This window comes from Sus scrofa, chromosome 15, assembly GCF_000003025.6.
Source record: "Sus scrofa isolate TJ Tabasco breed Duroc chromosome 15, Sscrofa11.1, whole genome shotgun sequence".
Lineage (NCBI taxonomy): Eukaryota > Metazoa > Chordata > Mammalia > Artiodactyla > Suidae > Sus > Sus scrofa.
This window is the reverse complement of record NC_010457.5, coordinates 46,472,134-46,485,607: the sequence shown is the minus strand read 5'-3', so window position 1 is coordinate 46,485,607 and position 13,474 is coordinate 46,472,134. Positions and strand designations below refer to the sequence as shown.

The following is a 13,474-nucleotide window of genomic DNA, read 5'->3' as shown; positions in this document are numbered from 1 at the left end:
TAAAAATAAAAGTACAGGAGTTCCTGCATATAAAAATAAATATACAGGTGGCATTCTCCTGTATACTTTGAACCAATGACACAATGGGATTGGTGGCATCTCTGGAGCACTGGGACATAGGTTCAATCCCTGGCCTGGTGCAGCAGCTTAAGAATCTGGCATTGCCAGCTGCAGCACAGGTCTCATCTGCAGGTTGAATGTGATCCCTGGTCTGGAAACTCCATACGCCAAGGGGCGGCCAAAAAAGAAACAAACAAATAAAAGTACAGACCAATCACATTTAAAAATTACTGATGCAAAAATACTGAATAAAATATTAATAAATAAAACAGTACTGCATTTAAAGATTAATACAACACAACAAAATGGGAATCATTCCAAAAAAATTGTCATTGTTATTCACCTTATAACAAGTCAGAGAAAGAAAAAAATGGTCTAAATAGATTATACCAAAACATTCAATATAATTCTACATACATTCCTAATTTATTCTTATTTTGGCATCAATAAAAATGAACACTAGAGGAATTCCCATGATGACCACATCATGTCCAAATACTGGATACAAACATGACATAAGAGATGTAAATATTGTAAAGGAAGGAGCAAAATTATGATCAGGTAATATAATCACATAACCTAAAAATTCAAAGAGAATCAAGAAAATACCCAATAGAATATAAGAAACTTTAATGACGAGGCCAGTTATTTTTTTAAAAAATCAAACGTTTTAATAACAAGTAATATGATGGGGGAAGAAACCATTGACCAGGACCTTAAAATAAGTAAGAATAAATATAAGATATATAAATCTATGTGAAGTAAAATATTAAAATCTACAAGAGATATAAGGGTTTTATAAGTAGCTTATTTCTAGATCAGAAGATTCAAAATATAAATATGCTAATAAAAGCAAAAATCTAAAGATTTAGAGTTAAATACCAAAAGTCTTTTTTTTCCCAGAACTTTACGAATAATTCCAAAGTTCTAAAGAATAACTTTTTTAAAAAGTAAGAAAAAGAGAGTAGACCACCCAATATTAAAATGCAATAACAGTTAAAAGTAGTTTGGTACTGGTAGAAATAAACAAATATCAATCAAATAGAATGAAAACTCAGGGAAAAATAAAAACCAAAAATGGGAATTCTGATTTGATAAGGATAGCATTTCAAAGCAGTGGTGTTAAAAATTATTCTATATTCTATCAGTGAGATTAGGAACAACTGGCATTTTAAAAATTCAGTTATATTTAAATCTAATTTAAGTATAGTCAACTGCACCCACTTAAAGTTTATAATTCTATGAGTTTTCACAAAATGTATACACCCTGGAAACCACAACCACAATCAACATACAGAACATACTCCCCCTCATGCTTCCTTCTGCCCTTAAAATTGAATTTTGAAAAAGATAAAAGCTAAATCCTTACCTTGATCTTTATGTCAAAATATATTTCAGATCAAAATTTAAATGCAAAAGATTAAGACTAGTAAAATAAAGCAAGAATTTATATCTTTCTAATACAGCTCCTCAAGAAACTCATTCTGAGAATGACACCTCAGCACAAAGGATTGATAAACTTGACTATATCAAATTATTAAATTTCTGAACAGCACAAAATGCTATAATCAAAGTCAGAGATTCAACAGACTAGAAAAATTATTTTCAACACGAATGATAAAACCATATCCTTAATATAAGAAAAGATCTTACAAATCAATACAAGAAAGACAAATATCTCAGTAGAACATCCACAAGGAAAATGAACAAGCAATTCACAGAGGAAAAACCAAAGTATAAAACTAAGGTTTAGAAAATGTAAGAAGCATTTTCATTTTTACTTACACTTGTAAGCCTCACCAGAAGGGAAACAGTTCACTTTAATCACCATTTCAAAAACTAAAGAGGGCCTGACATTTTATGTTTTGAGAAAAACTATGGCTAAGATCTAGAGAGGCACTTAGGAAACTAATTGTAAATTAAAATACTTTTGAAAATGATTAATAATTATTTCATTTTAAGTGCTTCATTATTCCCAATGCTATCCATGCTTTGTAAGTTTCCATAATTTCATAAAAAGCTTTACGATTCATGGCATGAATATAAACAAAAGTTTGTCATTTACATGGGTAAAAAAACAGTATGACAGCAAGAGGCAACATTTCTTTATAATGCTAAATATTTTTTCATTCTAAAGTTTTTAACTTACCTTTTTACCAGGAGAAGAGGGCTTGAAAGGGTTTGCAAGTGTTTCTTTCTTCTCTGCTTTCTTAATTGGTGGTAAAGGTTTCTCAAAAAAATAAGGATTGGCATCAAAATATTCCCTTGGGTAAAGATTTAATTTGAAAGCTGTCCCTTTAAGTAAACGACGGTGTTCTTCATTCTCTTTCTATAAATTAAAGAGTTTGAAATTATATAGCAAAAATTACCCAGAAAGCATGCACTTTTTTTTTTTTTTGCTTTTTAGGGCGACACCTGTGGCACATGGAAGTTCCCAGGCTAGGGGTCAAATAGGAGCTACCACCACTGGTCTACACTACAGCCCAGCAAGGCTGGATCCTTAACCCACTGAGTGAGGTCAGGGATCAAACCTGCATCCTCATGGATCCTAGTTGGTTTCGCTAACTGCTGAGCCACAAAGAGAACTCAATAAGCAAGTAGATTTTTTTGATATATACTGCTGGGTTCACTTTCTTTAAAACATTCCTTCGTTATATTTTATTTTTGGTACAAAAGATATGCTTACTTATGAACAAGCACAACTATGACTGTTCATTTGGATATAAGTTTATCTGAAGTATAGGTATCTATTTATCACTTGAACAAATATAAACTATCTGGGTGATATAATGCAGTTAAAAAAAAAAATGGCATTCCCGTAGTGGCGCAGCAGAAACAAATCCGACTAGGAACGATTAGGTTGCGGGTTTGATCCCTAGCCTTGCTCAGTGGGTTAAGGATCTGGCGTTGCCATGAGCTGTGGTGTAGATCGCAGACACGGCTCGAATCTGGCGTTGCTGTGGCTCTGGTGTAGGCTGGCAGCAACAGCTCCAATTAGACCCCCTAGCCTGGGAACCTCCATATGCCGCAGGTGTGGACCTAAAAAGGTTTTTTTTTTTTTTTTTCTGAAAAGACAGAGAAAGGGAAAAAAAATTAATATTAAAAAAAAAAAATGGTCTCTAATTCAAACCCTAACTCCTTCCTGCTTTTTAGCATTTGTTACAGAACTTGGGAAAGTTACTGACCCTTTTAGTGTCACATTTTCTTTGACTATAAATGATGACCATAATATCCTCCCACCTTAATGCTGTTTTAAATATTATGATATTATGTGTATAAATTATGAGATATGTGTATATATCTAGTATATGGTAGCCCTTCAATAAATGTCAGCTTCTCCTCCTAAGAATAAGGAATATTTACTTTTTACATTACAACATTTTTATACTATAATTATAAGAACTAAAGAGATTTACTATAAAAAAGGGAAAGTATCCTATACCCATAAATTTAGGATGAAACACTAATTACTGACTCATTGATAAAACTGCCTTGTATGTATTTATATATTAGGTATTATTGTTCCTACAAATGAGAAGTATTTTACACAGAATTTTATATAAAGTGAATAATCCATATATAGAAACAAGAGATGCTTATTTTCAAATAACCAAGGTTTCTGTCCAATTTAACAGAAAACCTTTCCTGGGTTTATATATGCCCATTTGCAAAACGGGCTACTATTCCTTCTCACAGCCCCATGGTCACTTAAAATCATCACAGCCAAAATTACTGAAGGCTGCGTGTGTAAAAAACCAAAAACTTAAAAACTGATAAAATAGACATAATTCCATTTCTGTTTCTTGACATCCAAATGAACTTTTCATTACTACCGGCTTTCTTTAAGCTATATCAAAATTGTTAAATTATGTTGACACTGCTCCAAAGTTTCTACAAGTTCCTCTCTTCATCTACCAGTAGGCATTTTCCACATACATGAATATACTTCATTATAAGTCAAATATTATATAAAGTGAGTGCAAGAGGCATATGCTAGTACATCCCAATTTTTGTTTCTGCCATTTAATAAAATGAGTTGTTTTCTCCTATCTTTTCATGCTCCTGTCATTCTCTACTTCCCACTTCCTCCCATCTCCCCATCACTCCCCTTTTCCATTCACTCACCATAATTAACAGCTTGATCAGCCCAAAAGTGTTACCACTACGAAGTACACAAAATATTAGGGTGTGAGGGGAATGAGGCTAAGGAGCAGAATGTGATTCTTCTACTCAAAATCAAACATAGTTGATCAGGCCAAGTGAACAGACCACTCACAGTTAGTTTAGAGATAGAAGATAGAAAGGGTAAAAGAAAGTAAGGATTAAAAAAAAAAAAAAAAAAAAAGCTCATCCTGGGAATCTAACAGCAAAAAAGTAAAATATCACAATTCATAAACATCAATCTGCCATTTCCCAAGTAATTCAAATTAACAAACCCTAATTCGATCACAAGTGAATTCTCTGGTCAATTAAATGAGAATGTTGAAAAAATTTAAAATAGATTCTTTTACCTTGTAATTTAGTTTTGCTGCATCATAGAAATCAGTAGAGTGTGAAAACTGATTGCCTATGGTAATATTTGCATAGCTAAGGGAGGAAAATAGTAATAATGACTTCAGTGTTCAGAAATTCGTATTTTTAATTCAAAACAAATGATAAGAAGATATTTAAAATATCTTACCCATATCCAGTTCCTTTCTTTCCTGGGTTTGTGTATAAATTCTTTCCAGGTGGCTCATATTTTTCTTTGGGTTTTGACTGTGCACTGAAAAATGGGACTGGTCCGCCTATGGTTCCATAGTAACTTCCTAATCCACATCTTAAATACAGTTTAACAACAACAAAGTAGCAAGTTAAAATAGCAAATTTTGTGTTATATATATATATGTTTTACCATAATTTATAAAATATGATTGAGAGGAAATTAATTTAATGGAATTAAATTAAATTATTAATGGAATTAATTTGCCTAACTTTGGTAAGAAAAAAATTTTGTTATTTTTTAATCTAATTTTCCCTGTTTCTCAAAGTCATGAATTTTGAGCTCTTTTAAATTTTTATGCTCATTTTAAATGTTCCACATAAACAACACTTACTAATTTCTAGGAAGTTAGAAGAGTTTACATTAATTCAGTTAACTATAATAATAAATAGACGTTTTGTGTGTTTTTTCCCTGTTGTTTTAAAACTTATTTAAGTATAGATGTATGACATAGTGATTCCATATTTTTATAGATCATACCCCATTTAAAGTTATTATAAAATACTGGCTATATTCCCTGTGCTGTACAGTATATCTAATTAGCTTATTCATTTTATTCATAGTAGCTTGTACTTCTTAGTCCCCAACAGCTATACTGCCCCTCCCCCTTCTCCCTCTCCAATGGTAACCATTAATTTCTTCTCTATATCTGCAAGTCTGTTTCTGTTTTGTTATATTCATTTTTTTATTTTTTAGATTCCACATATAAGTGATAACAAAGTATTTGTCTTTCTCTGCATGACTTAACTCACTAAGCATAATATTATAATATCCCCCAGGTCCATCCATCTATGTTGTTGCAAATGGAAGAATTTCATTCTTTTTTATGGCTGAGTAGTATTCCATTGCATGTGTGTGTGGGTGTGCGCGCACACGCGCCCCACATCTTCTTTATCTGTTTTATCTGTTCTAAAGAATGTCCCACATATTCTTCATCTTTATCTATTGATAGACACTTGGGTTACTTCTATATCTTGGCTATTATAAATAATGCTGCCATGAACATTAGGGTACATGCATTTTTTTTTAATTAGTTTTCTTCAGATATATATACCCAGGAACAGAATCACTGGACATAGACTAGAGCTTTTTTTTTTTTTTTTTTTTTTTTTTTTTTTTGAGGAATTTCCATACTATTTTCCATAGTGGCTGCACCAATTTACATTCCCACCCACAGTGCATGAGGGTACCTTTGCTCCACATCCTCACCAACATTTGTTATTTGTGATCTTTTTGACAGCCATTCTGACAAGTATGAGGTGATATCTCATTGTGGTTTTGATTTGCACTTCTCTGATGATTGGTGATGTTAAGCATCTTTCCAAGTACCTACTGGCTATCTGTATGTCTTCTGTGAAAAAAATGTTTATTCAGGTCTTCCACACATTTTTTTTTTAATTTTTTAATACTGAGTTGTATGACTTGTTTGTACAATCTGGTAATATACTTTGCAAATACGTTCTCCCATTTCGGTAGGTTGTCTTTTTGTTTTGTTGATAGTTTCCTTTGTTGTACAAGCGTTTCCAAGTTTATTTGTTTGTTCTTGCTTTTATTTCCTTTGCCTTAGGAGACAGATCCAAAACTAATGCTACCATTTATGTAAAAGAGTACATTCTGCCTGTTTGCTTCTAGGGATTTTCCAGTCTTAGATTTAAGTTATTAATCTATTTTGAGTTATTTTGCTATGGTATTAGAGAATGTTCTAATGTTGTTGTAGCTGTCCAGTTTCCCCATTTATTGAAGAGACTATCTTTTCCCCAATGTATATTCTTGCCTCCTTTGCTATAGATTGACCCTAAGTGCATGAGTTTATTTCTGGGCTGTCTTCTGCTCCATTGATCTATGTGTCTGTTTTTGTTCAAGTACCATACAGTTTTGATTACTGTACTTTGCAGTATAGTCTGAAGTCAGGAGCATGATACCTCCAGCTTTGCTCTTTTTTTCTGACAATTCAGGTCTTTTGCAGTTCAATGTAAATTTAAGTATTATTTGTTCTAGTTCTGTGAAAAATGTCATGGGTATTCAACTGGGATTGCATTAAATCTACAGCTTGCTTTGGGTGGTACAGCCATCTTAACAGTATTAATTTTTCCAATCCATGAACAAAGGATATCTTTTCATTTCTTTTTTTTTTTTTTTACTTTTAGGGCCACACATGTGATATATGGAAGTTACCACGCTGGGATCAAAATCAAAGCTACAGCTGCCAGTCTATGCCACAGCCACAGCAACACTGGATCCAATCCACATCTGTGACCTACACCACAGCTTGAAGCAACACTAGATCCTTTAACCCACTGACCAAGGCCAGGGATTGAACCCGCATCCTCATGGATTCTAGTCGGGTTCATTTCTGCTGAGTCACAAGGGGAACTTCTTTTCATTTCTTTACAACATCTTCAATTTCCTTCATCAATGTTTTATAATTTTCAGAGTATAGGTCTTTCACCTTCTTGGTTAAGTCTACTCCTAGGTATTTTACTTTTTGATGCAATTTTAAATGAGATTGTTTTCTCTTAGTTCATTATTGGGTATAGAAAATCAACAGATTTCTCTATTAATCTGATATCCCACAACTTTTCTGAATTCATTTATAGTTCTAATAGGTTTTTTGTTAACATCTTAATGTTCATCCCTTAACTGTTGATTGTAGTTAGTTGATTTTATAATTTTTGTCTTTTAATCTCATACTAGCTTATATAAGCAGTTGACCTACAGACTTTACTAGTGGAACTTTTCCTTTCCTATAAATTCTTACTTGTTGTAGTCTTTTCTTTTCTACTTAGAGAAGACCTTTAACATTCCTTTTAGTGTTGACTTAGTATTGATGAATTATGTTAGCTTTTTCTTGTCTGAGAAGTTCTTTATCTCCCCTTCAAGACTGACTGATAATCTTGCTGGGTATAACATCCTAAATTGTAGGTTTTGCCTTTCAGCACTTTAAATATACCATGCCTCTCCCTTCTGTCCAACAGTTTCTACAGAAAAATCAGTTGACAAGTTTATTTAGGGGTTCCTTTGTATGTGACTCTATATTCCTTTTGCTGCCTTTAGAATTCTATCTTTAACTTTTGCTACTTTAATTATATGATTTGGTGTGGGTCTCTTTGGATTCATCTTGTTTGGGATGCTCTACAATCTCTGTACCTAGATATTGGTTTCTTTCTTCAGGTTCAGGACATTTTCAGCCATAACTTCATCAGATACATTTTTGACTCCTTTCTCTTCCTCTTCTTGGCACTGGCAGCCTTCACCCTAGTGGAGGTGCAGGAGCAGGATGGCCCAGGATGCATTCTGGGGTGATCATGGGAGACAAGCCAGAGCCCTGAGCAGTTTCAATCTGCTTCCTCTACCTTGTTCCCAAGAGTAAGCAAGCATGTGCACATTCTATATTCATGGACGCAGTACCTTATATACAGAGGGCTAATTGTAAGGAACTTGAGCATGCACAGATTTTGATATTCATGAGGGTGGTGGAGGGATTCTGGAACAAATTCCCTATGGGATACTCAGTAGCAACTATACTACTTAAAAGCATTGTTTCTACTGCTGATAGGAAATGGAATTTTGCTGCTGATTTTCTTCTTTTTTGGTTTATACTTATTACTTCACTGTAGAAAAAAATTAACCAAATATTTTCTTTTCTTCAACTTAATGTTAAACTTCCTAGGCATGAAGTATCTATTTAATCATTAGACAATCCTCTAGTACTTCATTTTAATAAAGGCTTTAAATTTTTCACAATAAAAAGGATAACTAATGTTTGTAATAGTCATAATCTCTAATTTCCAAGATATCGATGAAACAAATTCTAATAATCAGAAAATTGTCAAGGAGTTCCCATCACGGCTCAAGGGAAACAATCTGAATAGTATCCAGGAGGAACCAGGTTCGATCTCTGGCCTTGCTCAGTGGGTTAAAGATCCAGCATTGCCTTGAGCTGCAGTGTAGGTCACAGATGCAGTTCAGACCTGGCATTGCTGTGGCTGTGGTGTAGGCCAGCAGCTACAGCTCCAATTTGACCCCTAGCCTAGGAGCCTCCATATGCCACAGGTGCAACCCTAAAAAGACAAAAAAAAAATTTTCTACAAGACAACTGAAACCCATATTATGATGAGAACTTGACAACATTTATCAATTTGAATTTACAATTTCAAAAACTGGGAAGACATCAACATTAATAACTTACTATCTCTGGCCTACAAATAAAGTTTCCATTAGAAAAGATATTCATTTTCAGTGACTGCTGTTTATAAACATGTCATAAAATTCTTTTGAAAGTTAGGAAACAAAGCAATGATATCACAGAGAAAAGGACAATTATGCACAGACATAATCTAACTAGAATTTGATTTATTGCAAGCATTAAATATCAGTCCATTTAGAATATATTAAATCCCTATGGAATTTATTAAATGCCATAATTTTCTGTTGAATAATTACCAGTATGAGGACTTATTTATAATATCAATACTTTTTTGAAGATACTTTCTGTGTGCCACTAACTTACTGATGGTTTTCATATATCTGTGATCTTTAAAAAGAAAGAAAAACTAGTCCTATTGTAAAATTGTTATCATTTCTTGGTAGAAAAATGAATATAAGCAAGTTATAAACTAATGTGGCAAGGCAGCAATTCCCGGTTATTACAAGAGGTCAAAATTCATCAAGGGGGGTGTGGGAGGCTGAAAAATTAGAAAAAGTTATTGGAATAATAAAATATATATATATTACATGAAAAAATGAAGTAGCAACCAAAAAAAATCATGTTTGAATTTCTATCTAAGGATAAAATGAAGAAACCCAAGAAAAAGTAATAATAATAAAAAGAAATAATTCAAACCTCTCCAAAGGGTAAAGAGATGGGAAAAAATAAACTATAATAACAAAAAAGATGACTTTCTCCACTTTTAATAAAAACCTAATAACCTGACTTTGAAGACTGCAGCTTCACTAATCTCAATACCACAAATAAGCACAAAATTATTTTTCAACCAGTCCTCATCAGTCACAAACTCTAAATTGAGAATCAATGTGACTGAGTGTTAACTGGCAACATACTATAAATTTCAGCTGTATAATATGATATCATATAGACTGTATGATTTTTGTTTAAGGATTTAAAGGCAAGAAAAAAAAATCTCACATTGACAATTTTCACAACTAAAATATTGCTAAACCACGTAAGTGTATCTTCAGATGTGATTTTTACATAACATCTTTGATAAATTATCTTCTTTATCCAAAAAAGATTTCTTCTAATTTCATATTTTTATTTATACTTTTTGAAAAGTTCTAAAAAGCAGAAGAAATAGTGAAGGGCACAGATATGATAACCCAAAACAATTTTCTCCTGCATCTGACTATTGCAAGTTTAATAAACTTCTTTTCATTATTTAGTTGATTTTTTAAACATAAACTGATAGAGAACAGTGATATAGATAACCAAAAAATTAATGTGATAATGGAATCTACTTAAAATTACCTGTCAACCTAAATCATCCAAATTAATCGTCTCCATCTAAGCAAACTTAACCTAAAATCATACTTTAAACAATGAATCATAAGTTAGTCCTATGGAAAAACAAATATTTAACTTAAGCTAGAAGAAGGAGAGATGCAGGGGATATATTTAAGACTTCTTCCCAAATACTTACGGCTTTTTATCTCCACTACTAGGGAGGAATGCTTTGCCTAAATTTTTCTTGGCTTCTTCCATCATATGCCGTCTCCTCACTTGATTCAGATTTACGTAGCCTTCACCTTCAAAAATCCTTACAAAATGAGGATCAAAATAGCCTGCCTGGAGACTTGACATTTCTTTGGATCCCCCAGGTAGCATCTGTCTGTTTTTGCTTGCAGCCTCATTAAAGGATCCTTTAAAAATAAATTAGGTATCTCACAGTTTTGAGCTCACTAATAATTAAAGAACATGAAAAATAACTTAGAAAAGTGTCAACATGTGATGCCAGTAAGTTTTGAGCTCTTAAACACTGTTTCAAAATGTTCAGCTGAAGGTCTGTGTTAAAGGCTATACCGGCAATAAAAACTAAGAGATTTACATTAAAACATTTTAATAATTAGATTGAATTTCTTGTTAGATTCTGAATATGAGCTGGACTTTCCAAGTCACCTAATCAGTGCTTCCTCTCCCATCTATACGCTAGGAAAACTGTTTGTGTCAGATGTCAGTGTGTGGCGGGGGGTGTTTGCAGGTGTTTAGGCTGAAGGGGAATGTTGTTCCACATTCAAAATGAAGCAGTTCCCCTCCTGGGTAAATACTCAAGACACGTGAATGCCTAAATCAACTAAAAGACAAGAACAAGAATGTTCATCACAGCTTCATTCATAACAATCAAAAACCAGAAACAACTTAAATGTCCATCAAATAAGGGAGCAGATAAATAAGTCGCAATATGCTTATACAATGAAATACTAGTAGCCCAATAATTTTAAAAGGTGGGTTTGATGAATACTTAGGACTTCTTTTATAATGTACCTCTAGGAAAGCTCAATTTGTAAAGTCCTTCCATAGTGTGAAATTTTTTCTTGATTAGCAAACAAACTTTAATGCAACTGTTTATTTAAATGTGAATTTGTATCACTGATTTTTTTTTTAAACTTAAGTTTTGGGGTTTGGGGCTTTTTGTTTTTGTTTTCTTCTGGCCACACCTGAAGCATATGGAAGTTCCTGGGCCAGGAGTCAAACCTGAGCTGCAGCCTCAACCTCTGCTATAGCTGTGTCAATGCCAGATTCTTAACCCACCAGGCTGGGCCAGGGATCGAACCCACCCCATTGCAGAGACAATGCTGCATCCTTAACCTGCTGCTCTGCACCACAGCCAGAACTCCCTAACTTAAGATTTTGAAATGGTAATATATTCATGCACTTGGTCCCAAACTCAATAGTGTAAATATTTTTACATTAAATGTTTCTTCCAATTTCGGCTACCCAGTTCCTCGCCCACATGCAACCATGACAGTAATTTTGTTTTCCAAGAATGATTATGCACTCTCCAGTGAATATTTTCATGTACATTCTCTTCCATTTTCAATGCTTTGCATACGCATACACTATTCTGCATCCTTGACTTTCTTATTTAATAATGTATCTTAGAGATGTCTCATATCAGTGTGTTGTTCTTATTTTTTTTAAGACTCTCCTAAAAATCCCTCAGCTATTCATTCAGCATTTCATTTTTCAAGAAAGTGATCATGGATGGCCTTTTCAGATTCAAATGCAAATGCTATCTGCATAGTAAAGTATCCTAAGAAACAAAAAAGCTAAAAACAAAATATTCTGGGAAGAAACCCCATGCACCTTGGAAAGAAATAAAATTATCTATGAGAAGAATACATGAAGGTAGGATAGCCCAATAAAATGGTCTCCCTGCTCCTATAAAATTATTTAACTCTATTGAAATTTCAAAAATTTATTTAACTCTAATGCTTTAAAAATCCAGACATTAAAAAATATCATTTAACAAATACTAAACACATGTTCATATAGAAAATAACCACTCTTAAGCAGTAAAGAAAACCAAATATACTTACGATTAAATTGTGACACATATTTATCACCAACAGTAACATATTCCATCTCACTGAAGAGGCCAATTCTCTCCATATCAGTTTTCCCTCCTTCCCCAGGCATGGTTACTTCTTGAGGTGGTATGCTCTGTAACTTCAGTGGGTTCTTAGTGTCACTTCTTTTATAACAAAACTCCTACTCTACATTGAAAAATACAGGGAAAATTTTTAGGGGAAAGGTGATTACTAAATTTTACTCCAAATTACTTTCAGCCTGAGTGTTAACATGCACATAGTTATATCATAAAACAAGAGTCCCAAACTCTGTGGGGAAAGAATCTACTTTGTGGGCCTGAGCAGGAATAATAGGGATTCAAAGTTATCACCATGAACCCTCCCTTTGACTCTCCAGGTAAAGCAGCCATAAGTTATAAAGAAATGTGTATCTGTTGCATTGCCATTCATCTGTCCAAAATAATAAAATTATTACTGTACAATGTGGGATAAATACTGCGTAAATAAATCCTTCTTTTGAGAAGTTCAAAGTAGATTGAAAGAACTTGATTACATAAGGCAGATATATTGAGTTTAGATAAAATTATGTCAACATACTACATTGTCCCTCATATTAAATACTAGAATTTCCTTTTTCAGAATGAACAAGACACCTAGGTATTACCCTATTGTTTTTGAGGTTTTTTTATGAAATATCACACTAAATATATAATTATTTATTTGGATATACTGCTTTTAAATTAGACACGTTCTAAAAAGTATGACCAAAGAGCTAAGAACAATTGCCTCTATTTCACTGTAATATTTTTTAACACCAATTAGTTATACGCACTGGATGTACGTTATAATCCAAGCTAAGAAATTTTGTCTTAAATTTTGAAGATGTTTCAATGCCACTAAACAAGGTTGCCTATTTGGAACTGTGGCCCATCTCCTTCTCTCCCTGCATCCTACCTCTTCCTCTGAGCAGGTATGCTTTAAAACTAGAAGTCAGGAGATCCCATCGTGGCTCAGTGGCTAATGAACCTAGCTAGTAACCATGAGGTTGCGGGTTTGATCCCTGGCCTCCCTCAGTGGGTTAAGGACCTTGCCTGAGCTGTGGTGTAG

The 13,474-nt window shown here is 33.4% G+C and overlaps 1 protein-coding gene across 10 annotated transcripts in view; it reads right to left on the bottom strand.

The window, feature by feature from the left end:
• Positions 1-13,474, bottom strand: part of C15H4orf47 (chromosome 15 open reading frame, human C4orf47) — a 141,494-nt gene that overhangs the window by 126,566 nt on the left and 1,454 nt on the right. For 8 of the 10 annotated variants that reach the window (XR_002338985.1, XM_013984045.2, XM_005671713.3 and 5 more), the window contains 5 exon segments: positions 12,377-12,553; positions 10,480-10,699; positions 4,742-4,879; positions 4,572-4,647; positions 2,210-2,389 (listed from right to left, as the gene is read on the bottom strand). Coding sequence is in view for 9 of the 10 variants with exons in the window: in XM_013984045.2 (XP_013839499.1) it covers positions 2,210-2,389; positions 4,572-4,647; positions 4,742-4,879; positions 10,480-10,699; positions 12,377-12,476 (714 nt within the window). In the remaining variant the exon portion in view is untranslated. 10 annotated transcript variants of the gene reach the window in all.